At 43.3% G+C, this 26,293-nt stretch overlaps 5 protein-coding genes and 1 long non-coding RNA gene across 9 annotated transcripts in view; 5 read left to right on the top strand and 1 right to left on the bottom strand.

Annotated features, from left to right (window-relative positions):
* LOC310837874 (uncharacterized protein) overlaps positions 1-11,010 on the top strand; it is a 61,093-nt gene extending 50,083 nt beyond the window's left edge. For both annotated transcript variants that reach the window (XM_083725083.1, XM_083725082.1), the window contains exon 2: positions 9,247-11,010. In XM_083725083.1, coding sequence (XP_083581209.1) covers positions 9,325-10,311 — 987 coding nt within the window. In that variant the 5' untranslated portion in view covers positions 9,247-9,324 and the 3' untranslated portion in view covers positions 10,312-11,010. The remainder of the gene's footprint in view (positions 1-9,246) is intronic.
* Positions 1-26,293, top strand: part of LOC310837513 (uncharacterized protein) — a 105,706-nt gene that overhangs the window by 28,598 nt on the left and 50,815 nt on the right. The window lies entirely within an intron of this gene.
* The window catches only part of LOC310838162, a 110,177-nt gene that overhangs the window by 67,612 nt on the left and 16,272 nt on the right, over positions 1-26,293 (bottom strand). The gene's annotated exons all lie outside the window — the stretch shown is intronic.
* Positions 623-26,293, top strand: part of LOC310837704 (uncharacterized protein) — a 57,896-nt gene continuing 32,225 nt past the window's right edge. The window contains exons 1-2 of one of the 2 annotated variants that reach the window (XM_083724709.1): positions 623-2,749; positions 11,148-11,405. In XM_083724709.1, coding sequence (XP_083580835.1) covers positions 695-2,017 — 1,323 coding nt within the window. In that variant the 5' untranslated portion in view covers positions 623-694 and the 3' untranslated portion in view covers positions 2,018-2,749; positions 11,148-11,405. The remainder of the gene's footprint in view (positions 2,750-11,147; positions 11,406-26,293) is intronic. The other variant, XM_083724708.1, reaches the window with a different exon arrangement.
* LOC310839556 (uncharacterized protein) overlaps positions 8,144-26,293 on the top strand; it is a gene marked incomplete at its 3' end in the record, with an annotated part of 31,501 nt that continues 13,351 nt past the window's right edge. The window contains exon 1 of the mRNA XM_083728192.1: positions 8,144-9,246. The remainder of the gene's footprint in view (positions 9,247-26,293) is intronic.
* LOC310837746 (uncharacterized protein) overlaps positions 14,495-26,293 on the top strand; it is a 42,361-nt gene continuing 30,562 nt past the window's right edge. Inside the window, exons 1-2 of one of the 2 annotated variants that reach the window (XM_083724803.1) lie at positions 14,495-14,603; positions 15,264-15,399. The gene's annotated coding sequence lies outside the window, so the exon portion shown is untranslated. The remainder of the gene's footprint in view (positions 14,604-15,263; positions 15,400-26,293) is intronic. The other variant, XM_083724804.1, reaches the window with a different exon arrangement.

Genomic DNA, 26,293 nt, shown 5'->3' with positions numbered 1-26,293 from the left:
GGCCTTCCCAGCAGTCAGGCTCCAGCTGCTTTCCTTCTGCATCTCCAGCTCTCTCCATTCCATAATGCAAGGCTGAGAGATGGAGGTCCAACCCCAGGAACATTCTCCAACTGAGCACTCCTTCAACCGACCACAAGCACCAAGCCTTGTCACTAGACTTATATATGGGTCTCCCAAAATGGTCAGTATGGACCTCCTGAGGCCAAAGGGAATGTGCAGGTGATGAATAAAGATCTAGAGGTCGAAGGGGACAAAATGTGGCCCAAGGGGTGGAGGATTATAGTGCAGCAGATGAAGAACTTCATGATGAATTTAAGATCCTGATTAATATTGGCCAGGTTCATGGAACATAGAGCTGCTCCCTTTCCTGTGAGAAACCACTTTTTTTATAAAACGTAAACCCCATAGTTCAACCGTATTCTAAGATAATGCTGCTTCATTAATGCTTAATTAAGGGTTAGGAAAGGTTGATGATGCATTATTACCATTATTTAACATTATTTCATCTGTCTTTCCAAAAAATTTGGAACATATGGAGGACAGGAAAGAATGTACGGGACGTAAAAATAAGAGCAGGTGCTAATTGATGTGTGTAATATTCCTTTGTTCTCTTCCTAGGTTTCCTTTTCCCCCGCTCCTCCTGTTGAATGAAGACAATGGAGAAGGCTGTCAAAATTCTGGAGGGCCATGTCCAATGGGAATAACAAAGAAACCATATAAATTCATGGAATGTGAAAAGAGAGAGGAGAAACAATTTGCAAGTATGGAGTGTGAGAAGAGCTTCACTGACAGTGGAACACTTGGAAAACATCAACGGACTCACACAGGAGAGAAACCGTTTAAATGCATGGAGTGTGGAAAAAGCTTTGCTTGGAGTTCAAACCTTCGTATACATAAACACACTCACACGGGGGAGAAACCATATAAATGTAAGGAGTGTGGAAAGAGCTTCAGTCAAATTGGACACCTTAGAAACCATCAACGAACCCACACAGGGGAAAAACCATATAAATGTATGGAGTGTGGAAAGAGCTTCACCGATAGTGGAACATTTAGAAAACATCAACAGACACACACGGGCGAGAAACCATTCAAATGCATGGATTGTGTAAAGAGCTTCAGTCACAGTAGATACCTTAGAATCCATCAACGGATTCACACAGGGGAGAAACCATTTAAATGTTTGGAGTGTGGAAAGAGCTTCACCGATAGTGGAACATTTAGAAAACATCAACGGACTCACACAGGGGAGAAACCATTTGAATGTATGCTGTGTGATAAGAGCTTCACTGTTAGTAGAACACTTAGAATCCATCTTCGAACTCACACAGGGGAAAAACCATATAAATGTGAGGAGTGTGGAAAGGGCTTCACCAATGTTGGAAATGTTAGAAGACATCAACGGACTCACACAGGGGAAGAACCATTTGAATGTATGGATTGTGGAAAGAGATTCCGTCACAGTGAAACACTAAGAAAACATCAATGGACCCACACAGGGGAGAAACCATTTAAATGCATGGAATGCGGAAAGAGCTTTATTGATGGTACAGCACTTAGTATCCATCATCAAACTCACACTGGGGAAAAACCATTTGAATGTATGGAGTGTGGAAAAAGCTTCACTTGTAGTGGAACACTTAGATTCCATCAACGGACTCACACAGGGGAGAAACCATTTGAATGTAAGGAGTGTGGAAAGAGCTTCACTTCTAATGGAGCAGTAAGAAGACATCAATGGACTCACTCAAGGGAAAAACCATTAAAATGCATGGAATGTGGAAAGAGTTTTATTGAGAGGAGAGATCTGAGAACCCATCATCGAACTCACACTGGGGAGAAACCATTTAAATGCACCGAGTGCGGAAAGAGCTTCAATCGCAGTGGAACACTTAGAAAACATCAGTGGACTCACACAGGGGAGAAACCATTTAAATGTAAGGAGTGTGGAAAGGGCTTCACCAATGCTGGAGCTGTTAGAAGACATCAACGGACTCACACGGGAGAAACCATTTAAATGTATGGAGAGTTGAAAGAGTTTCTTTCAGAGTGGAACCCTAATTTCACACACAGGAAACTTAGATGACATCAACAGACTCACTCGGGGACAAGCAAATAAATGTATGGAGTGTGGAAAGAGCGTCAATAGAAGTGGAAACCTTAGCAAACACCAGCGAACTTAAAAAGGGAAAACCACTTACGTATATGGAGCGTACATAGAGCTTCAGTTCTGATGTTCTTAGAAACCATCAATGGACTCGCAAGGAGGAAAAGCTTTAAGAGTTGAAACCCTGTGGGAGTCATAAAGCCAATGCAGAGGCTTGTAAATATGGCAAGGTGCCCCCTGACATTCCTCTGGGCAATGATTACCTTATATGGTAAAGGGGCAATAAAAGCTGGACAGGATGAGGTAACATGAGATTGGCAAACGGCCATGCGGCTGGGCAGAACAAAGGACAATAAATACCAGAGAGGAGAAGAAGTCTGAATGAGCTGCTCTCTCATATTATGGAAATATTACTGGCTTTCTGCGTCTTTATTTTACCCTAAAGAAGTGCCACTTGTGATGGCTGGCTCCAACAAAACCCTACAATCCACAAACTGAAAAATTTAGTATTTATCAAAATTTTATACTGTATTCTTGGTGTTTCCCCTCTGCTAGAGTAATAATGAAATATCTCTTTGCCATTTGTTAAAGAAGCTGTATTATTTATTATTGGTATCATTTAGAATATAAACAGTATCTTAGGTAAAACAGTTACAGATAGGTAGCTGTGTTGGTCTGCCATAGTCAAAACAAAAAAAATTCCTTCCAGTAGCACCTTAAAGACCAACTAAGTCAGTTCTTGGTATGAGCTTTCGTGTGCATGCACACTTCTTCAGATACACTGAAACAGAAGTTTCCAGACCCTTCTATATAGTGAGAAGGTGGGGAGGGGTACTACTCAGAAGGGTGGTGGGAATGGGTGATTGGCAGATGGCTGTGATGAGCCTGTTGACGACTCTTAACGACTGCAATAGGTCTTACAGGAGGAAGCAAGGGGTGAAAAGGTAAAAATGGCTTTGTCATTTAAAACCATGGAGAAACCTGGCCTGAACAAAGACCTTGGATTCTTATCTCATTATATTATATACATTATATACAAAGCCATTTTTACCTTTTCACCCCTTGCTTCCTCCTGTAAGACCTATTGCAGTCGTTAAGAGTCGTCACCTTCTCACTATATAGAAGGGTCTGGAAACTTCTGTTTCAGTGTATCTGAAGAAGTGTGCATGCACACGAAAGCTCATACCAAGAACTGACTTAGTTGGTCTTTAAGGTGCTACTGGAAGGATTTTTTTTTGTTTTAGGTAAAACATTTCTCTTTATGGTTGAAATCCTTCGTAAAAGTAATAGTTTCGTAAAAGTGATAGTTTCGTAAAAGTGATCCTTCGTAAAAGTGATAGTTTCATCCTCCCCTCTATTTCCAAATGTTTTAAACATTTTTTGATACTCTAACGTAATTGGAATATGTTGTAATTCAGTGTTTTTCAAATAAACCCTTATTTAGTCTCCATCTATACCATGAACTCTTTTCACCCCTCATTATCATCCATTTTGAGTTTTGATCTGATATAGTTCTTGGCTGGATCTCTACAGTCTTTAATCCTGTAGGCATTTCCTTCAATATCCAGATCATGTTTCTTCTTCCCGCAGAATCCTTTGAATCAGAAGAACATGTTTACTCTTGTTCTAATGGGGGTCTGAATCTCCAAGCATCTGGGTTGGCAAACTAAGGCCTGTGGGCCAGATCAGGCGCAATTGCCTTCTAGATCCGGCCTGCGGATGGTCCGAAAATCAACGCATGGATTGCCAGCACGCACGTTCTTTCCCTCTCCCTCACCCGGCGGCGCTTTTCTCCTCAGGGACGAGCAATCTTGTCCCACAACGGGTGCCATCAACGGGGGGAGTCGGCTCACCCGCCTGCCTGCCTCAGAAGGGTGGCGCTGGGAAGGGGGGGTGACGCTGGCAGCCAGCTGCTGCTGAGTTTTCCTCCTGCTCCTCCTCTCTCTCCCTCAGTCCGCCCTTCCTTCCTTTTCTGCGCACCTTCTCTGTGCCACTTCCTCACGCGCTTTCTTCGTCACCCCCTCCCTCCTTCATTCCTCCCATGGCGTTCAGGCGGTTCGTTTCAGCGGCTGCAGCTGCCGTTTGCGGGTTGGGAAGCAGCAGCAGTTGGTGGTTAAATGCTCTGGCAATGTCCCTGTCCCCCTGCCTCCGTCCGTGGCTCCGCCGGGGCTTCTGCTTCTGTCTTCACCGGCCAACGTAGCCTCCAACCTGCCCTGGCACCTGGCTGGAGAAGCCCAACTGGGGCTATTGGGACGACAACTGGGACAGGTAAAGCCAAACATCTTCAGATATTTCCTAGTCCTTATACGGATTGGATTTGCGATATAATGTCAGCTCAAATATTAGGAAACAGTTAGCACATTACTGTTTTTAACACTGGGAGCCGCCCAGAGTGGTTAGATAGAGTTGGAAGAGACCACAAGGGCCATCGAGTCCATCCCCCTGCCAAGCAGGAAACACCATCAGAGCACTCCTGACATATGGTTGTCAAGCCTCTGCTTAAAGACCTCCAAAGAAGGAGACTCCACCACAGTCCTTGGCAGCAAATTCCACTGTCAAACAGCTCTTACTGTCAGGAAGTTCTTCCTAGTGTTTAGGTGGAATCTTTTTTCTTGTAGTTTGGAACCATTGCTCTGTGTCCGCTTCTCTGGAGCAGCAGAAAACAACCTTTCTCCCTCCTCTATGTGACATCCTTTTATATATTTGAACATGGCTATCATATCACCCCTTAACCTCCTCTTCTCCAGGCTAAACATGCCCAGCTCCCTTAGCTGTTCCTCATAAGGCATCGTTTCCAGGCCTTTGACCATTTTGGTTAGACTTCGCCTGTTCTCCAGGAATTCTCAAAGATGACTGCCAGTGGTTCTGAGATCACACCTGCCAGTTCTTTTAATACTCTTGGATGCAGTTCATCTGGCCCCGGAGACTTGAATACATCTAAACTAGCCAAGTATTCTTGTACTATCTCCTTAGTTATTCTGGGCTGTGTTTCCTCTGCTGAATCATTTGCTCCAAATTCTTCAGGTCGGGCATTGTTTTCTTTATCGGAGAAGACTGAGGCAAAGAAGGCATTGAGGAGTTCAGCCCTTTCTGTGTCCTCTGTTTGCATTTCACCATCTTCTCCTCTGAGTGACCCCACAGTTTCTTTGTTCTTCCTTTTGCTACAAACATACCCATAAAAGCCTTTTTTGTTGCTTTTAACCTCTCTAGCAAGCCTGAGTTCATTCTGTGCTTTAGCTTTTCTGACTTTGTGTCTACACGTGCTGGCTATTTGTTTGAATTCCTCTTTGGTGGATTCCCCCCTTTTCCATTTTTTGTACACATCCTTTTTTCATCTTAACTCAGTTAAAAGTTCTTTAGATAGCCACCCTGGTTTCTTTAGGCACTTTCCATGTTTCCGTCTCATTGGTATTGCCTGAAGTTGTGCTTTTACTATCTCCCTCTTAACAAACTCCCAGCCATCATGAACTCCCTTTCCTTTTAGTATTACTGTCCATGGGATCTCACCCAGCACTTCTCTAAGTTTTATGAAGTCGGCTTTCTTAAAGTCAAGAAATAGAGTCCTAGTATGCTTGGCTGCTCCTTTCCGCTGTATAGTAAACTTCAGAAGAGCATGATCACTCGCGCCTAAGGATCCTTCCACTTCTACCCCACTAACCAGTGGGGAAACTCAGCCAGATGCGCTGGGAATAAATAATAAATATTATTATTATTATTACTACTACTACTACTACTACTACTATTACTACTACTACTACTACTATTATAGGTCTGTGGTGCTCAATGCTTAGGCATAGTAAATATTAGGATTTAATTAGAACTTGTGTGTTATAATGGAGATATGTTATAAGGTAGTCTCGGTGTATTTTAGAAAGGGAGTTATGTGAAGGGTTTTTTGTGTTTGATCCGTGTTTCTGTGTAAATACTGTGTGTCAGACTGAGAATGTCATCAGGAAGGTCTAGGAAAGGGTCACCTGCTTCTGAGCATCAGAAATGAGCATGGAAAGAGTTAATATCATAAACCTACCGGAATCTGCCCCCTCCCTTTGTAACAAGCAGCTGTAGTTCTTTTGGGATTTAATATCAGCTCATGAAAAGTTGGGCACATGACCCGGAAAGCTGCCTGGCTCCATCCGTCTGAAGGCGGAGATATGCTCCACACACCATAGTCGAATTCGGCTGGACTTGCCATGGGAACGCAGAAGGGGCAAGCAAGGAAGGGGGAGACGGCCAAAGAAACCTGCTCTCACACAAGTGGCCCCCCCCCCGCCAATTCCGTAACATTAGCAAAGCCCAAGTTCAAACACCACCCCTATTTAAAAGAGGCCCCCGTAATGACGACACTGGACTGCCCTTTATGGTTGCCGTAAGTTACTCTTCCAAGTCCCAAAAGCTTGCAGCAACTCCGGTCTGTTTTGCAGGGCTGTTGTAACGGGGACACCCTATGCCCAGGGCAGCCCAAAGTGATGTATTACCAATTGTTGTTGTTGTTGTCGTTTTCCACGGTGAGACTCCAAGGTCTTCTGTGTCATCCTTCCTGTGCAGTGGATGCTTGGGTTGCGAACGTGATCCGTGCGGGAGGCACATTCACAACCCGCAGTGCCATGTCTGTGCATGTGCGGGTTGCAATTCAGTGCTTTTGCACATGCGCAAAGCGTGATTTAGTGGTTCTGCACATGCGCGAGTGCCGAAACCTGGAATTAACCTGTTCTGGTACTTCCAGATTCCGTGCGGTGCCCAACCCGAAAACACAACTCGAAGCGTCTGTAACCCGAGGTATGCCTGTATTTTGGAAGGCAGCGAGAAGGCTGTTCTCAGGGCCTGCTCCACCATGAGGGAAACTGAGGCAGCCCCCTCAGGCAGCAGATGCAGGGAGGGGCAAGGAGGGGACGGAGCTGAGTCCCATTTGGCCAGCCCTGATTTAACCCTCTATCCCAGGCATAGGCACCTTAAGGCCCATGGGCCGGACGTTTGGAAAAACTTTAAAAAGTATAGGAACTCACATTAGGTAGTCAAAAAATAGTAATTTAAACAAAATGCTTATAAAAATAAGATAATTACTTAACATTTAGCTTTTGTTACACATTATATCCACATAAGTCAATAGAAAAAGTATGAAGAGATGATGTTCAAGATGTGCCCTTTGGGAAATTTGGTTTTGGCAACCGCAAAACAACATCCTTGAAATCAACACTTGCAATAGGGAAGACAAACATACAAGATTCTGGTTTTTTCCTGAGATATGACACTTGTTTAGAGATTATTGTACACTAAGCAGGGCACTTTTATACATATCAATGCGTCCCATGTCTTAGTGTATCAAAGTGACCCAATGGACATTTTCAAAAAACTAACAATTGTTAATAAAACCACTGAACGTATTTGAAAATCACGTGTAATCCTGATTACTGAGTGGAATAACTTACCTTTGGTATTTTTAAATCTTAGCTAAATGACGTAAAAAAGTGTTGGAACACTTTTACATTTCACATAATTTTTAGTTGGTCGTGCTACAAACGCCAACGGCTAACTGGCAGCCAGCGCAGTCGCAACTTTTCTACTCACACATGTATAGGCACATTTGGGTGATGTCGTGAGACGAATAACATTTCTCGATATTGAAATATTGTTGGTGTGTCAATGTGCCCCACCTCCCCCATTCCTCATTTTCAGAGGAGGGGGAAGAAGGGGAAAGTGTGTCCCACCAGATAAGACTCCCATACTCCTGGCTAACCACATCTGGGGGACCAGAGATGCCTCAACTCGGCATAGAAGGTTCCTCTAGGGCTCAGTGTTACTTGGGAGTTGGTGGAACTGGATCTTAAGGGTTCTTGATACATTTCTGAGGGATTGTGATTGGTATCCAGACCCTAACACTATAAAGCCAAGGTGTCTCCACTGAGCAGTTTATCAACCCTGCTGGCCGCTGGGGAAGACCTTCAGAAGGAAATGGTTTGCCCCCAAAGTTGCTTCCTTCCTTTCTCCGCTGCTGCTGCCCACACTAGAAGAAATCCCAGGGATGTCTGGCTCCTATGTCCAGTTGTTATTTTAGAAAAAAGTGTGGCTAAGATTCTGAGTCACAGTCGTGGCTGAGAAATACAGCCAGGGAATATGAAACTGATTTGAAGATTGGTTTCTTCCTTACACATTATTATTATTATTATTATTATTATTATTATTATTATTATTATATTACATTCAGGAGGACACACCACTGGTTTCATCATCTTTCCATTCTTTCCCACAATAAGTGTTATTCACCTTTAATACTCACCTTTTTCAGTGTAACACATATTATCTTGTGATCTTCAAATGAAGAGAGATATAACAATTTAATAAATAATTCCCAGTTGGAGCAGAGCTAGAATATCCAGAAGCCCTTGGCCACCCACGGCAAAGGAGGAAGAACAGTGAGAGAGGCCTGGACAGGGAATCTCCGCTAAGATAAGCCAGTGTCAGGAGGCAGGTGCGAGACCTGGTGGCATATAATTATTATAAATCATAATTGAGGTGGGTGTCTCAATCTGGCCTTCCCAGCAGTCAGGCTCCAGCTGCTTTCCTTCTGCATCTCCAGCTCTCTCCATTCAATAATGTAAGGCTGAGAGATGGAGGTCCAACCCCAAGAACATTCTCCAACTGAGCACTCCTTCAACCGACCACAAGCACCAAGCCTTGTCACTAGACTTATATATGGGTCTCCCAAAATGGTCAGTATGCACCTCCTGAGGCCAAAGGGACTGTGCAGGTGATGAATAAACATCTTGAGGTTGAAGGGGACAAACTGTGGCCCAAGGGGTGGAGGATTATAGTGCAGCAGATGAAGAACTTCATGATGAATTTAAGATCCTGATTAATATTGGCCAGGTTCATGGAACATAGAGCTGCTCCCGTTCCTGTGAGAAACCACTTTTTATAAAACGTAAACCCCACAGTTCAACCGTATTCTAAGATAATGCTGCTTCATTAATGCTTAATTAAGGGTTAGGAAAGGCTGATGATGCATTACCATTATTTAACATTATTTCATCTGCCTTTCCTAAAAAATTGGAACATATGGAAGACAGGAAAGAATGTACGAGACGTCAAAATAAGAGCAGGTGCTAATTGATGTGTGTAATATTCCTTTGTTCTCTTCCTAGGTTTCCTTTCCCCCCCGCTCCTCCCTGTTGAAAGAAGACAATGGAGAAGGCAGTCAAAATTCTGGAGGGCCATGTCCAATGGGAATAACAAAGAAACCATATAAATTCATGGAATGTGAAAAGAGAGAGGAGAAACAATTTGCAAGTATGGAGTGTGAGAAGAGCTTCACTGACAGTGGAACACTTGGAAAACATCAACGGACTCACACAGGAGAGAAAACATTTAAATGCATGGAGTGTGGAAAAAGCTTTGGTTGGAGTTCTAACCTTTGCATACATAAACACACTCACACAGGGGAGAAACCATATAAATGTAAGGAGTGTGGAAAGAGCTTCAGTCAGATTGGACACCTTAGAAACCATCAACGAACCCACACAGGGGAAAAACCATATAAATGTATGGAGTGTGGAAAGAGCTTCACTGATAGTGGAACATTTAGAAAACATCAACAGACACACACGGGCAAGAAACCATTCAAATGCATGGAATGTGGAAAGAGCTTCAGTCAGAGTGGATACCTTAGAATCCATCAACGGATTCACACAGCTGAGAAACCATTTAAATGTTTGGAGTGTGGAAAGAGTTTCAGTACAAATAGAGGACTGAATATTCATCATCGAACTCACACAGGGGAGAAACCATTTAAATGCATGGAATGTGGAAAGAGCTTTATTGATGGTACAGCACTTAGTATCCAGCATCAAACTCACACAGGGGAGAAACCATTTGAATGTAAGGAGTGTGGAAAGGGCTTTACTTCTAGTGGAGCAGTAAGAAGACATCAATGGACTCACTCAGGGGAAAAACCATTAAAATGCATGGAATGTGGAAAGAGTTTTATTGAGAGGAGAGAGCTGAGAACCCATTATCAAACTCACACTGGGGAGAAACCATTTAAATGCACCGAGTGCGGAAAGAGCTTCAATCGCAGTGGAACACTTAGAAAACATAAATGGACTCACACTGGGGAGAAACCATTTAAATGTAAGGAGTGTGGAAAGGGCTTCACCAATGCTGGAGCTGTTAGAAAACATCAACGGACTCACACGGGAGAAACCATTTAAATGCATGGAATGTGGAAAGAGCTTTATTGATGGTACAGCACTTACTATCCATCATCAAACTCACACAGGGGAAAAACCATTTGAATGTATGGAGTGTGGAAAAAGCTTCACTTGTAGTGGAACACTTAGATTCCATCAACGGACTCACACAGGGGAAAAACCATTAAAATGCATGGAATGTGGAAAGAGTTTTATTGAGAGTAGAGAGTTGAGAACCCATTATCAAACTCACACTGGGGAGAAACCATTAAAATGCATGGGATGTGGAAAGAGCTTTATTGATGGTACAGCACTTAGTATCCATCATCAAACTCACACAGGGGAGAAACCATTTAAATGTAAGGAGTGTGGAAAGGGCTTCACCAATGCTGGAAATGTTAGAAGATATCAACGGACTCACACAGGAGAAACCATTTAAATGTATGGAGAGTTGAAAGCGTTTCTTTCAGAGTGGAACCCTAATTTCACACACAGGAAACTTAGATGACTTCAACAGACTCACTCGGGGACAAGCAAATAAATGTATGGAGTGTGGAAAGACCGTCAATAGAAGTGGAAACCTTAGCAAACATCAGCGAACTCAAAAAGGGAAAACCACTTACGTATATGGAGCGTACATAGAGCTTCAGTTCTGATGTTCTTAGAAACCATCAATGGACTCGCAAGGAGGAAAAGCTTTAAGAGTTGAAACCCTACAATCCACAAACTGAAAAATCTGAAATGGTTTGAATGGAAGGAGTGTGGGAAGTGTTTCAATTGCTTTATATATAGATAATTTTATTAATACAGTGGTATATTTATTATTGGTATAATTTAGAATAAAAACAGTATCTTAGGTAAAACATTTCTCTTTATGGTTGAAATCCTTCGTAAAAGTGAAAGTTTCATCCTGCCCCATATTTCCAAATGCTTTTAAACATCTTTTGATACTTTAATGTAATTGGAATATGTTGTAATTCAGTGTTTTTCAAATAAACCCTTATTTAGTCTCCATCTATACAATGAACCCTTTTCACCCCTCATTATCATCAATTTTGAGTTTTGATCTGATATAGTTCTTGGCTGGATCTCTACAGTCTTTAATCCTGTAGGCAGTTCCTTCAATATCCAGATCATGTTTCCCGCACGTTCTTTCCCTCTCCCTCACCCGGCGGCACTTTTCTCCTCAGGGACGAGCAATCTTGTCCCACACCGGGTGCCATCAACGGGGGGAGTCGGCTCACCCGCCTGCTAGCCTCAGAAGGGTGGTGCTGGGAAGGGGGTGTGACGCTGGCTGCCGGCTGCTCCTGCTCCCTCTCCCTCAGTCCGCCCTTCTTTCCTTTTCTGTGTCCCTTCTCCGTGCCGCTTCCTCACACGCTGCTTTCTTCGTCACCCCCTCCCTCTTTCATTCCTCCCATGGCGTTCAGGCGGTTTGTTTCAGCGGCCGCTTGCGGGTTGGGAAGCAGCAGCAGTTGGTGGGTAATGCTCTGGCAATGCCCCCATTCCCCTGCTTCCGTCCTTGGCTCCGTTGGGGCTTCTGCTTCTCTCTTCACCAGCCAGCGCAGCCTCCAACCTGCCCTGGCACCTGGCTGGAGAAGCCCAACTGGGCCTATTGGGACGACAACTGGGACAGGAAAAGAAAAACATCTTCAGGCCTCTTTGTGGGTGGACGGGCGAAAATCGCTCATCTCCCCCCCCCCAAAAAAAAATATAGTCCGGCCCCCAACAAGGTCTGAGGGACCGTGGACTGGCCCCCTGCTGAAAAAGTCTGCTGACCCCTGATCTAGTAGATCCATTGTTGTAACCATATCAAAAAAGTATTTGGTATTTTGCCTTCTTCTGAGATACTTTCCCTCCGTGTTCTGTCATAGTCCAGTCATACTACTCCATTAAATTCACCCGTAATAATTATATTTCTATCATAAACCTCAGACATACTTTCCTCCAGTAGTTGGAAGAAATCTCAAGTGAAAAGTGGCTCTGAATCTGAAAGTGCCAGTCCCAAATCTTAATCCTGCCACCCTAAGATATTATAAGCAAGCCCCGCATTCCTCTTTCCACCTGCAATAGGGAGGTTAGAACAACACTTAATATCCTGCAGCCACAATTGCTTAAAATTGCAGGGAGAGAGAGAAAAACTGGATTTAAAACGACCCAACCACAAGATGAAAAGTCTCCCTACTAAATGAGGGAAGGGGGAGGCATGGGGGGGGGCTTTTGAAGTCTCCCTGCTGGCAAGGAAATTCCAGAGCAAGGGCGCCTCTGTCTGTCTGGAATCCCTCACTGCCTCATCTCCAACAGGAAGGGAGGATTTCCAGACTGGGACCCTTCACTCTTAGGGGGAGGTGCTGCGGCATGGGCAGCTGGATGGATGGACATCAGCCTGCAGAAATGCACCCCCTTCCTTTCACAGGACTGTTGTGGTGTTGCATGTGTGTGACAAGGCAACACTCAAGAACAGTTCCCACCAACCAACATTACATCATTCCTCCACTGCCCACAAGAGGGCGATCTTTCCTCTACACATGGTAGAATCCTAGAATTGCAGAGTTGGAAGGGACCACGAGGGTCATCTAGCCCAGCCCCCTGGAATTAAGGTATTTTGCCCAAAGTGGGGCTCAAAGCCCCGACCCATAGATTCAGAGTCTCATGCTCTACCGACTGAGCTCTAAAAGGGAGAGTTTCGGTTCAAGCAGAGCCCAGAATAATTAGTGTTGCCATATTTCAAAAAGTAAAAACCAGGACCCCCCAAAACTGTAGAACTTTTTCTTTTTCTTTTTTAGACAAGGCTCCAAATAAACGCCAAAAAAGCCCATGAGTTTTCAATTGACTTGTCTTAAATCGAGGACAAAGTGCCTTCTTTTGAAAATCCCCCCCCCCCCGGCCGTCAATTCAACCTTTGAAAATCCAATGGTATGGCAGACCCAGAATAATATACCTAGGGGGAAATGGTTCTGCAGGTTTTCAGGGAGGGCGAGACAGAAACTCAGTGGGCCCTGCAGGAAACCTCTGAGCCCAATTCTGTCCCTGTATCTGTTTAAGCAACACCATCACAGGACCTTGTAATTTTAGATGGGGGACATTCCCAGTTCTCCTTGGAGGTGCCAGGGGTGGAACATTGGGCCTTCTGCATGCAAAGCGGATTTTCTTACCACTGAGCTTAGCCAAAAATATTTAAAATGCCACCAGCCAGCTTTTGCTACTAAATGAAGACAAAGAAAGACTGAAGGTATCTTGTTCTAGGAAAATCCTTGGGCTCACTTGTACACAAAGTTATGTTGTTGTTGTTGTTGTTGTTGTTGATGATGTTATTGTTTAGTCGTGTCCGGCTCTTTGTGACCCCCTGGACCAGAGCACACCAGGCACTCCTGTCTTCCACTGCCTCCCGCAGTTTGGTCAAACTCATGCTGGTAGCTTTGAGAACACTGTCCAACCATCTCGTCCTCTGTCGCCCCCTTCTCCTTGTGCCTTCCATCTTTCCCAACGTCAGGGTCTTTTCCAGGGAGTCTTCTCTTCTCATGAGGTGGCCAAAGTACTGGAGCCTCAGCTTCAGGATCTGTCCTTCCAGGGAGCACTCAGGGCTGGTTTCCTCCAGAATGGAGAGGTTTGGTCTTCTTGCAGCCCATTCAAAAGCATCAATTCTTAGAAGATCAGCCTTCTTGATGGTCCAGCTCTCGCTTCCATACATCACTACTGGGAAAACCATAGCTTTAACTATATGGACTTTGTCGACAAGGTGATGTCGCTGCTTTTTAAGATGCTGTCCAGCTTTTTCATTGCTTTTCTCCCAAGGAGCAGCCGTTTTTTAATTTCGTGACTGGAATCCCTCACCGCCTCTGAATCCAGGGGGGGTGTCTTTTAATGGGGGGAGGAGGGGGGCTGGTGTTTGAAGCTGGGCTTGGCTGTTAGGGGGCTTAGTTGCTCTGCATGCAGAAGGACCCCGGTTGAGTGCTTGGCATGCAGAAGGAGGCCCAGAAGGAGACCCCAGTGAGACTCCCCGTGAGGAGGAGAGGCAGTTGGGGGGAGGGGGCCGGGTCCCCATGGAGCCCCCAGAGCAGGAGGCCAGAGGCAGCGCCGTCCCGTCTCCTTCCCCTCCGGACACAGGGAGGGGCTGCTCTAATTTCGTAGCTCTAGGGATGCGCGCGTCTCAAAAGGAGCCGGAAGTGTCGCCGCGAAAGGCGCCGGAAGTTTCGAGACCCGGAAAAGGAGGAGGGGCGTCGCTGAAGAGGCCCCCCCCGTCGCCGCCGCCGCCCTTTCTATTGCCGACAAGGAAAGCGGACTAATCTGGAGCCAGGGAGGCGGAGGACCAAGAGGTAAAGAGGGAGAGGAGGGGGGGGGAAATAGAGGGGGAGAAGGGGAGACCCCCCCCGTAAGGAAAGCGCCCTCCCTGGGGCCCGTCGACAGGGGCCCCGATCCAGGCCCCGACCCAGGGGGGAAAGGGGGACCCAACACCTGCAGGGATCTACACCTGGCAAGATCTCCTGGGCAGCAGCAGCAGCACCGCCAGACTCCCCTTTCTCTTTCCTGGGGGGCCGAGAGATGCTCAGCTGCCCTGCCCCCCCCCCGGGACGCCTGGGAGGGAAGGGGAAGGAGGACCCCAAGCAGGGCTGGGGCTGAGGCCCCCCATTCTCCCGGCTTCCCCCTGGCACGAATCCCTGGGGTCGCCTGGCTGGGGAAACAGAGAGAGGGAGTCCAGGGAAGGGTTAATGGGAGGGGGAGGAGCCTCGACAGAGACCCCTCCCCTTCCAGCACCCCTGACCCCCACCCCCATCACCCAGCCTCCCTGCTGAGGGTGTTGGCTGTCCCAGATCATCTGTATTCACTAGGACTCATCTCCATACTTTGGATTGTCCTGAATACCACCAATTATAGCCTAGTGCAAACCCAAAAGTCCTGCTAGGATGAAACTTGGCTTGCCTGCTGATGAAACTGAGTGTGTGATGATTGATAATATTGTCATTTATCCGTTTCAGACCCCTAAGTAGTAGCAGCTGCCAGGACATTGTCCTGTTCGCCTCTGTATAGTTCCAGCCTTATTTCAGACATTGTGGTAGATTGCAATCAGGGTGGATTTGATAAACATCTAATTGATTTCAGTCACAATTTACGGTAACAGATAGGTAGCCGTGTCAAAAGCTCACACGAAAGCTCATACCTAGAATTAACTTAGTTGGTCTTTAAGGTGCTACTGGAAGGAATTTTTTGTTTTAATTTACGGTAAATCACTAGTCAGTATGATTCTATTTAAATCAAAAATTTCTGATTTGGTTACACTATTAGAAATACATAGACAGATAATTATGAAATCATTCTGAGGTTTAATAAGTTAACTGTCTATATTTGGACAACAGTTCTGCTGTAATTTATTGGAAGGAGAAAAATAATCATTTCCTTAATAACAACTTAAACAATGTATTCAACTAAAACAATAATATTATAGCATGTTGGTAAAAATATTTTTTTTTAATAAAAAACAACCAAACAGGCTGAGTTTTAGCGCACATGAAAAAAATCTGATTAAAAAAAACTGATTTAAATAAAAAAAAATATTTTTTAAAAAAATCATTGATTGTATCCACCCTGATTGCAATCTTTAGCTGCTGATAACATGGCAATGTTTAGCAGGTCATTTTGTGAGGTTTAGCTGGTGAGAACATTGCAACTGTTAGCTGTTATCACAATATTGAAAATCACATATTTCCTAGTCCTTATACACATTGGATTTGCGATATGTCAGCTCAAATATTGGGAAACAGTTAGCACATTAACATCAAGCCCAGCTCTAATTATGACCTAAATTTCTGGCCCAGTGTATCATTGCAGATTTTACCAGTTTTATTTTGTTTCCCATTCTAATAGTATCTCATACATTTTGGAAAGTTTTTTTTTTTTAATTGTTCAGCAGTACCTAAGAGACCAACTAAGTTTGTTCTGGGGATAAGCTTTCGTGTGCATGCACACTTCTTCAGATTCGACAATTTTCTACCTGAAATTTGGGAAACACTTTCTCTTTCCTCGCAATAATATCTCTTTCAAACTGTGAACTTTCATTTTTGTATTTTTGTATTTTTGTTATTTTCTTTCTTTTTTCTTTTTATTGTATTACTATTGAAAACTTTAATAAATATTCTTTAAAAAAAGATAATGTTAGTGATTTCTAACTCTTATTTCTATTTTTTTATGATATTTATTAAGAGTTTTTCATTTACAATAAAGAAAGAATGAACAAAACATTACATATAACATATTTTCTTATCACTTCTGGACTTCCTCACATCTCCCGCTCCTACGTTCTAGTTTAATAAACTTAAAACAACAATTTATTCCCTTATCTCCATCCTTACTGTCAAATTTCGAATATGTTTCAAATTTTAGATACATTTATTCCAATCCTTACAAAAGAAAGTTAAATTTAACCTAATAGTTATCTAAAAAAAGAGATTTTTCATCTTATATTTAAATTATCTTCATGATTTGCTTCATCTATTTTAATGGTGCCAATTTGTCTAAAATCAAGCATCCTGCTTAACATTCATACAGTTTACAATATTTTTGCAAATAAAACTTAAATTTTTTCCAGTCCTCTTCTACGGTTTCTTCTCCCAGGTCTCGGATTCTGCCAGTCATCTCAACCAATTCCATGTAATTCATCAGTTGCATCTGCCATTCTTCCAGTGTGGGTAGATCTTGGGTTTTCCAGTACTTAGCAATAAGTATCCTTGCTGCTGTTGTTGCATACATGAAAAAAATTCGATCCTTCTTTAACACCCCTTGGCCGACAATACCCAAAAGGAAGGCCTCTGGTTTCTTAAGGAAGGTATACTTACATACCTTTTTCAGCTCGTTATATATCATTTCCCAGAAGGCCTTCACTTTAGGGCAGGTCCACCAAAGGTGAAAGAACGTTCCTTCATTTTCCTTACATTTCCAATACTTATTATCAGACAAGTGGTATATTTTTGCAAGTTTGACTGGGGTCATGTACCATCTATATATCATTTTCATTACATTTTCTTTCAAAGCATTACATGCAGTGAAATTCAACCCAATAGTCCACAACTTTTCCCAGTCCTCAAACATAATATTATACCCAATGTCCTGTGCCCACTTTATCATAGCCGATTTAACCATTTCATCTTGTGTGTTCCATTTTAACAGCAAGTTGTACATTCTTGAAAGTACCTTGGTCTTAGGCTCTAACAGTTCCGTTTCTAATTTTGATTTTTCCACCTGGAATCCTAGTTTTTTACCAAGTTTAAAAACTTCTTTAATCTGGGCATAGTGTAACCAATCTCGCACTTTGTCTTTCATTTTCTCCTGACTCTGCAATTTCCAATTGTCTCCATCTTTTTCTAATATTTCCCAATACTTCAGCCATTTGGCCTCCATATTGAGTCTTTTTCGGGCCTTAGCTTCCAATGGTGAAAGCCACCTTGGAGTTTTATTTTCCAATAAGTCTTTGTATTTTGTCCAGGCATTAAACACTGCTTTTCTGACAATATGGTTCTTAAAAGCCTTATGAATCTTAGCCTTATCATACCATAGATATGCATGCCAACCAAACGCATTGTTAAAACCTTCCAAATCCAATACATCAGTGTCCTCCAGAAGTAGCCAGTCTTTTAACCAGCAGAAAGCTGCTGCTTCATAGTACAGCCTTAAGTCTGGCAGGGCAAAGCCCCCTCTCTCTTTCGCATCAGTTAGTATCTTAAACTTAATTCTGGGCTTTTTGCCCTGCCAGACAAATTTGGAAATATCTCTCTGCCACTTCTGGAAGCATTCTGTTTTATCCACAATCTGTAATGTTTGAAACAAAAACAACATTTTTGGCAATACATTCATCTTTACAGCGGCGATTCGGCCTAACAAAGAAAGTTTCAATCTTGTCCAGCTTTCTAGATCTCTCTTAATTTCTGACCAACATTTCTCATAGTTATCCTTAAATAGATTTAGATTTTTTGATGTTATATTTACCCCTAGGTATTTTACTTTTTTCACAACATTTAACTCCGTCTCTTTCTGAAACCATTCTGACTCTGTATCTGTCAAGTTTTCCCCCAATACTTTAGTTTTCTGTTTGTTTAATTTGAATCCCGCCACCCGGCAAATTCTTGAATCAATTGTAATGCTTTTTTCGTACTAGGCTCTGGCTTCTGTAGGGTGAAAACTAGGTCATCTGCAAACGCTTTCAATTTGTATTGTTTCGCTCCGACCTGAATTCCTTCAACCATCCGGTCCCCCCTAATCATGTTCAAGAGCACCTCCAGGACCGAGATAAATAACAATGGAGAGATAGGGCAGCCTTGTCGTGTTCCTTTTTCAATTTTAAACTCTTCCGTAATCACATTGTTAACTATCAATTTAGCCTTTTGTTCTGAATAGATTGCCTCTATCCCATTTTCAAACCCCCGTCCCACTCCCATTCCTTCCAGATTTTTCTTCATAAATTTCCAAGAGATGTTGTCGAAGGCCTTCTCCGCATCTATAAAAATTAATACTGCTTTTGTATTAATGTTTGTTTGTAAAAGTTCCAAAATGTCAATAATATTCCTTGTATTAGCAAACAAATGTCTGCCAGGGAGAAAGCCTGCCTGATCCTTATGAATTACTTCATTTAGCACTTTCTTAAATCTAGTTGCTAGAATGTCTGCAAATATTTTGTAATCCACATTTAAAAGCGAGATGGGGCGGTAGTTTTTAAGTTGTGTCTTTTCAGTTTCTGATTTTGGTATCAATGTGATAAAGGCTTCTTTCCACATTTCCGGCGCCTTCTTCCCTTCCAAAATTCCATTGCTGACCTCCATCAATGGTTGTATCAAGTAGTCTCTCAGTATCTTGTAGTATTTGGAGGTGAGCCCATCTGGCCCTGGAGATTTGCCCAGTTGCATGTTCTGAATGGCTTGTTCCATCTCTTGTCGTGTTATTTTGCTATTCAGGATTGATCTATTTTCTTGTGACAATTTTGGCAGCCCATTCTTTATCAGAAATTGTTCTATCTGTGCCTCATCTTGTGGGCCTTGAGTATATAGTTGTTTAAAATACCTCTGAAAGCACTTTCTAATCTCCGTGGGGTTCTGAACATTTTCCCCGTCAATCTCTAAGTTGGTAACTATTCATTTTCTGTCTCTTCTTCAACTGCCATGCTAGCAGTTTCCCACATTTATTTGCCGATTCAAATGTTTTTTGTTTCATTAATTTAATTCTCCACTCTATTTCCTGGTTCATCAATTTAGAATATTGTGCTTGGTATAATTTAATTTCTCTCAGAATCGGCTGTGACTTCGGGTTTGATCTTAATTTCTTCTCCAGTTCTTTAATTTTCTCCAAGATCTTGTCTTTTTTCTCATTTTGTGTCCTTTTTTTTACAGCATTCTGTTGTATCAAGAACCCCCTCATCACCGCTTTGCTTGCGTCCCAGATAGTTGTTTTTTCCACTGTGGTGTTCAAGTTTATCTCAAAGTAGTCCTTCAAAACTTTTTGGGCTTTTTTGACAATCTCCTGATCTCTGAACAAGTTGTCATTCATTTTCCACCTAAAGGAGCCGGATGGTAGTAGTGTCATATCCATCTTTACGGCATTATGATCGGAGCAGGTTTTTGGGCAGATTTCCACCTTTCTGGTCTTCGGTGCCAGGCCTCTAGATAGCCATATTTGGTCGATTCTTGTCCATGTCAGCTGGGCTTCAGAAAAGAATGTTCCTTCTCTTCCCAAGGGGTTTTTTGTCCTCCAAATGTCAATCAAGTCCATATTGTCAGTCAGTTCAAAAAAAGTCTTAGGTAGTCTGCCATCTTTTGATATATTTTGGTTCTGTGACTTATCCATGTTGGTTGATACCACGCCATTCATATCTCCCATCATAATGATGTTATCATAGTCCAGATAGTCCAGGACACTCTCATGCAACTTCTTGTAAAATTCTGATTTCCCCTCATTCGGTGCATAAATTCCTAATATCAAAAACTTCTCTCCTTGATGTTGTATCTCAATTGCCACAATTCTTCCTTGTTCATCTTTGAATAAGAGTTTAGGTGCCAGGCTCTCCTTTGCATAAATCACCACTCCTCTCTTCTTTACTTTATCCGAAGAAATAAATTCTTGGCCTAGTCTTTTGTTAATTAACACTTTCCTATGGAGCCTAGTCACGTGTGTTTCTTGCAAACAAATAATGTCCAATTGTTCCTTTTTTAATATATGAAATATCTTCCTCCTTTTTTCCGGGGAGTTGCAACCATGAATGTTCCAACTCAAAAGTTGCAGAGACATCCTGGATAAATCTGTTATTGTTCTGGTGGTGGTGTCTTTTTTTCCGGATCTCCAGGTTCTAGGGGTGAAGGTACAGCCGATGTTCCAGGCCCAAAGGGTGTTTCAATTCCTTTCTGAAGGTCCTCTCCGTAAGCAGTCAAAAATTTATCTCTGTCCTCAAGTGTTTTGATTTTAACCTTCTTCCCTCTGAAGGTGAAAGATAGTCCCTGGGGAAATTCCCACCTAAAGATGATTGAATTACTCCTTAGCAATCTAACCAGTTCAAGGTAGGCGGATCTAAGATCCAACAGTTGTTTCGGGATATCTTTGTAAATTTCAGCCCTTTTATCCAAAATATCCAGTGACTTTTCGTAGTGTAAGCCTAATATCTTATCCCTTTCCTCCTTCGATCTCAGAATTATCAAACAGTCTCTGGGCTTATCTTTCTTTGCAAATTTTCCAAGTCTAAAAGCCGATACAATTTTAAAGTCCTTTTCCTCCTGGATAGGCCAAAACTTGGAGAATTCTTTGGTCAGGAACTCAGCTAAGTTGCCTTCTTCAACTTCTGGTATTGCCCTTAATCTTAAATTACTTTCCCGATTCCGCAATTCTAACATAGACAAATACGTCTGGTGCCCTTCAACTTGTTTGCAGAATGGTTTTACCTCTTGTTCTAAATTTTCAACTTTTTGGCTAGTTGCCTCAGCCAATTTACGATTTTCTATAGTGGCCTCAGTTAACTGTCCTATTGCTTGTACATTCTGTGCCACCTGCCCAGTTATTTTATTTAGGCAAGCTGTATTTTGATCAATTTTAGCTGTTTGTTCATCAGCTTTCTTATCCAAAGATTCCACTCTCTTGTCCAAAGATTCCAATTTTTCATATATTTTCTCTAAAATTGAAGCAGTTGCTCCTGTAGCCATATCTTCCAATTGTAGCTGCTCTGTTCCTTCTTCCAACGGCAGCACAGGCACACTTTCTTCTCTGCCTGCTGAGGGCAAAGTAGGTACAGAGGATCTGCGTGTCTGTAGGGCTGAGGTTAAGGTTGTTTGTCTAGTTCTTGGTCCTCTTCTTCTTGTACCGCTCATTCCAAGTTTATCTCTGAGTCAAGGTCAAATTCGGATGTTCCCATGGGAATACAGCAGCCCCAGAGCACCGTCAAATAGGAGGAAAGGAAAGAGAAAGTAAAATAGTGTCACTGCTGTAAGTCCAAAGTCCTCTAGAGGGGGCTTAAAATTTCTTAATGAGAGAAGCCGGATCGAAAATAAAAGTAAACAGAATAATAAAATTCAGTTTATCCAAAGACCTTCCGTGGCTAAAATTTAGCAGAGTTGGTGTTAACAGTGTTGCGATGATTCTGACAAGTACCAGCTGGTGTTTCAAAGTAGCAAGTACAAATACCCTCGGATTGTTGCAAGTCCAGTTTTAAAGTAACTAAGTCTGCAAACTGACAGCTCTGTTCCTGGCAGCCCAAGTATCTGGGCTTCACAATCAATAATTTGTAATCCAAAAGAAGAGGATAAACACAGTCCATATAAAGGATAAATCATGTAGATAAATTGTACCTTTTCTTTACGTAAAAGCAGCTTCAATGGATGCTCAAAACAATCTATTTAAAAACCTCTTTAACAACTCCACCTCCAGCTCTTTTGCTTTGAAGTTTAAATAGCAGCGGAAGACGGACTTCCTGTTCTCCTTGCTCCGCTTTTAGCCAAATTTTCTCAATTTTAAGTTCAAATTGTAAGAGTCCTTTCTTACTCACGGGTTGTAGCTTTCTAATTCGAAAATTTCCAGGAAGAAAGGTCAGCGCTCACCGACAGCAGCTGCGCGGCTTCGTTCCGCAGAATAGCGATTGACTCACAGCGCCGCGACCCCCTCCACGATCGGAGGCTCCTTATGGGGTCTCCTCTCCGTTTCAGGGGCTGCTTCTGGCACCCGCCGAGTCCCACGTCCTCAGGCTCTTGGTGCCTGAGGTTTTTCGGTGCAGGTCTCCGCTTTGCCGTAGCGGACGACCCGTTTCTGCGGAGCTTCCTCCTCAGCATGTAAGGAGGACCGCCATTGTCGTTCGCGCCGCCTCCGGAAGTCCTCCAAACTATGAACTTTCAGTGCAAAAACCTCTCCCTTTATCTTGTCCAAACAAGATGATTTGATGGTATTGAAACCAATCCGCCACCACACCTCCCACCTCATCCTGTTTGTTGTGATGTGGGGTTTGTGATTTCAGCTCTCTTGATATAATATGCTGGAGACAGTTCTCTAGTAACACTTCTTTATTAAAGCAACAAGACTAAGACCTGAGGAGGGGAGAGCTACATTTATAGGGACATTGAACTAGCTAGAAAGGATACATTTTGGAGGGAACAATATCAGGCAATCACAGTCCTGCCTTTTGGAGGAAACCAATAAGAGGATCCAAATACAGCAGCTTAAATGAACCAATAGTAGCTGTACCCTCTGGAACCAAAAGGCAGTTACTTTACTCTAATGCAAATACAGACAATAATAATACAGATATAAAATCCTTTGACTCAATGCACAACACTGTTTATTCAGTTTTATTTCTTCTTCCGAAAAGTCAAAAAGATCTCTGTAAGTTGCCCGTTGCTTCTTCCGTATTGCATTTTTTAAAAAGCTGTTGCTTTTGTGGGTGGAAGCCAAAGAGCTGTTTTTCTTTCCAGCAGATTATTATATTTATCCCATACCCTGATTCATAGAGCTCTTGTGTGTTTTAGTTTTATCCTGCCATAAATAAGCGTGCCAACCAAACATATTCTTACGACCTTTGTTCTAAGAAAAAACCTGCTCCTTTCCCCTTATGGGGTATCCAAGAGCCCATATAGTCCTTAAGTGGGTTCCATATTGGTAGGAGAAAATAACAGAGGCCAACCAGAGTATATGGGAAGCAAAGCGGCTAGTAAGCCTGATCTTTATTACCCTGTTGCAACAGTGTCCCCCCCTCACCACAACCAGGAGGGAGGTGTACAAGGCCTTATATAGTCTTTTGAAATTGCCCACCCAAGACCACCACCCCCAAATATACAGAAGGAGACCGTCTACAGCAGGAATAGATCACAGAAGGCGGTCTACAGCAGAAAACCTGTCCCCAAGGATACCTGTTAATGGTCACTAACTTCATTACCTAGGCAGCCTGGGCATTCTTTTGTGATGGTAAATACTTTAGTTCCTGAATCCAGGTCACAGGCCCACCCTGTTCATCCCTCCTTAAGGCGGTATTTGTAAGCACAAAGACAATGGGAAGGCTTCCATTTGCCTCCTTTACCGCAGAGGAATATTTGAGTACGTTTCCGGGCGCAATTCAAAGTGTTGGTGCTGACCTTTCAAGCCCTAAACAGCCTCAGTCCTGTATACCTGAAGGAGCGTCTCCACCCCCATCATTCAGCACGGACACTGAGGTCCAGCTCCAAGGGCCTTTTGGCGGTTCCCTCCCTGCGAGAAGCGAGGTTACAGGGGACCAGACAGAGGGCCTTCTGGGTAGTGGTGCTCGCCCTGTGGAATGCCCTCCCATTAGATGTCAAGGAATTAAGCAGCTATCTTATTTTTAAAAGACACCTGAAGGCAGCCCTGTTTAGGGAAGTTCTTAATATTTAATGCTTTACTGTTTTTAACACTCGATTGGGAACCGCCCAGAGTGGCTGAGGAAACTCAGCCAGATGGGCAGGGTATAAATAATCAATTATTATCGCTATTATTATTAGTCTGTGGTGCTCAATGTTTAGGTATAGCAAATACTAGGATTTAATTAGAAGTTGTGTGTTATAGCGGGGATATGCCCAGGCTTCAGCATACAGGCAACTCTCCGCAAGCCGTGGGAGCCCAGCGTGGGCTCCTACGGCTTGTGGAGATCTGCGTGAAGCCTGGAGAGCGAGAGCGACCCTTCTCGCTCTCCAGGCTTCAGCCAAAGCCTGCATTCGCCCCATAGGACGCACACACATTTCCCCTTCATTTTTGGAGGAGAAAAAGTGCGTCCTTGTCAGTGTTTGTAAAAAGCAAAAAAAAGAAGGAAAGGGTTCTCACCTCCCTTTGTCTCCTCAGTCTCCTTGTCGGCACAAAAAGAGTCCACGAGAATATCCTTGCAGAGTTTCCCCACAAGGGCCATCGTGTCCAACCCCCTGCCACTTTTAGAAGCCACAGGCTGGCTTCCTCTTAGATTTGGCCATTTTACATTTTACATACATTGCATTTTACATACATTGTAATCTAGGAAACAATTGCAGCTATTTACTTTTAGGTTCTTGCACACCTTTTGCATCTCTGAAAGCCCACGGAAATTGGCGTGACCCAGTTTTCTGTGCAGTTCATGTGTTGTTGTTGTTGTTTAGTCGTTTAGTCGTGTCCGACTCTTCGTGACCCCATGGACCAGAGAACGCCAGGCACCTCTGTCCTCCACTGCCTCCCGCAGTTTGGTCAAACTCATGCTGGTAACCTCGAAAACACTATCCAACCATCTCGTCCTCTGCCGTCCCCTTCTCCTTGTGCCCTCCATCTTTCCCAACATCAGGGTCTTCTCCAGGGAGTCTTCTCTTCTCATGAGGTGGCCAAAGTACTGGAGCCTCAGCTTCACAATCTGTCCTTCCAGTGAGCACTCAGGGTTGATTTCCTTCAGTATGGATAGGTTTGATCTTCTTGCAGTCCATGGGACTCTCCAGAGTCTCCTCCAGCACCATAATTCAAAAGCATCAATTCTTCAGCGATCAGCCTTCTTTATGGTCCAGCTCTCACTTCCATACATCACTACTGGGAAAACCATAGCTTTAACTATACGAACCTTTGTTGGCAAGGTGATGTCTCTACTTCTCAAGATGCTGTCTAGGCCTGTCATTGCCCTTCTCCCAAGAAGCAGGCATCTTTAAATTTCGTGGCTGCTTTCACCATCTGCAGTGATCATTGAGCCCAAGAAAGTAAAATCTCTCGCTACCTCCATTTCTTCCCCTTCTATTTGCCAGGAGGTGATGGGACCAGTGGCCATAATCTTCGTTTTTTTGATGTTGAGCTTCAGACCATATTTTGCGCTCTCCTCTTTCACTCTCATTAAAAGGTTCTTTAATTCCTCCTCACTTTCTGCCATCAAGGTTGTGTCATCTGCATATCTGAGGTTGTTGATATTTCTTCCGGCAATCTTAATTCCGGCTAGGGATTCATCCAGCCCAGCCTTTCGCATGATGAATTCTGCATATAGGTTAAATAAGCAGGGAGATAAAATACAGCCTTGTCGTACTCCTTTCCCAATTTTGAACCAATCAGTTGTTCCATATCCAGTTCTAACTGTAGCTTCTTGTCCCACATAGAGATTTCTCAGGAGACAGATGAGGTGATCTGGCACTCCCATTTCTGCAGTTCATGTACACAGCCCTTATGAACTGGTAAATTTTCCTGAACCACCTGAGCTGCTTTAACAGGCTTGTCCTGCATTACATATAACCCATTCTCCATCTTTGCATGGTCACATACCTGAGTTCGATTCTTTATCAGACAGCCATCCTGCGTGAACTTAACACTATACCCTGCATTAATCAAACAGCTTACAGACAGCAAACAATAGTCCAAACTGCTGACAAACAGAGTCTCTGGTAGAGTAGTTTTCAAGAACTACAGGAAACATGTTCCCTGGCCATCAATCTTGCTTCTACGACCATCAGCAAGATAGACTGAGTCTTTTCCATCAGCTGGCTTCCCCAGGGTCTTAAAGTCCTCAAGACGGTTGCAGATAATCCTGCTGCTCCCAGAGTCCAGCAATCATGTT

Source organism: Podarcis gaigeae (genome assembly GCF_964106915.1).
Source record: "Podarcis gaigeae genome assembly, chromosome: 2".
NCBI lineage: Eukaryota > Metazoa > Chordata > Lepidosauria > Squamata > Lacertidae > Podarcis > Podarcis gaigeae.
This window is presented reverse-complemented; position numbering and strand designations above follow the sequence as displayed.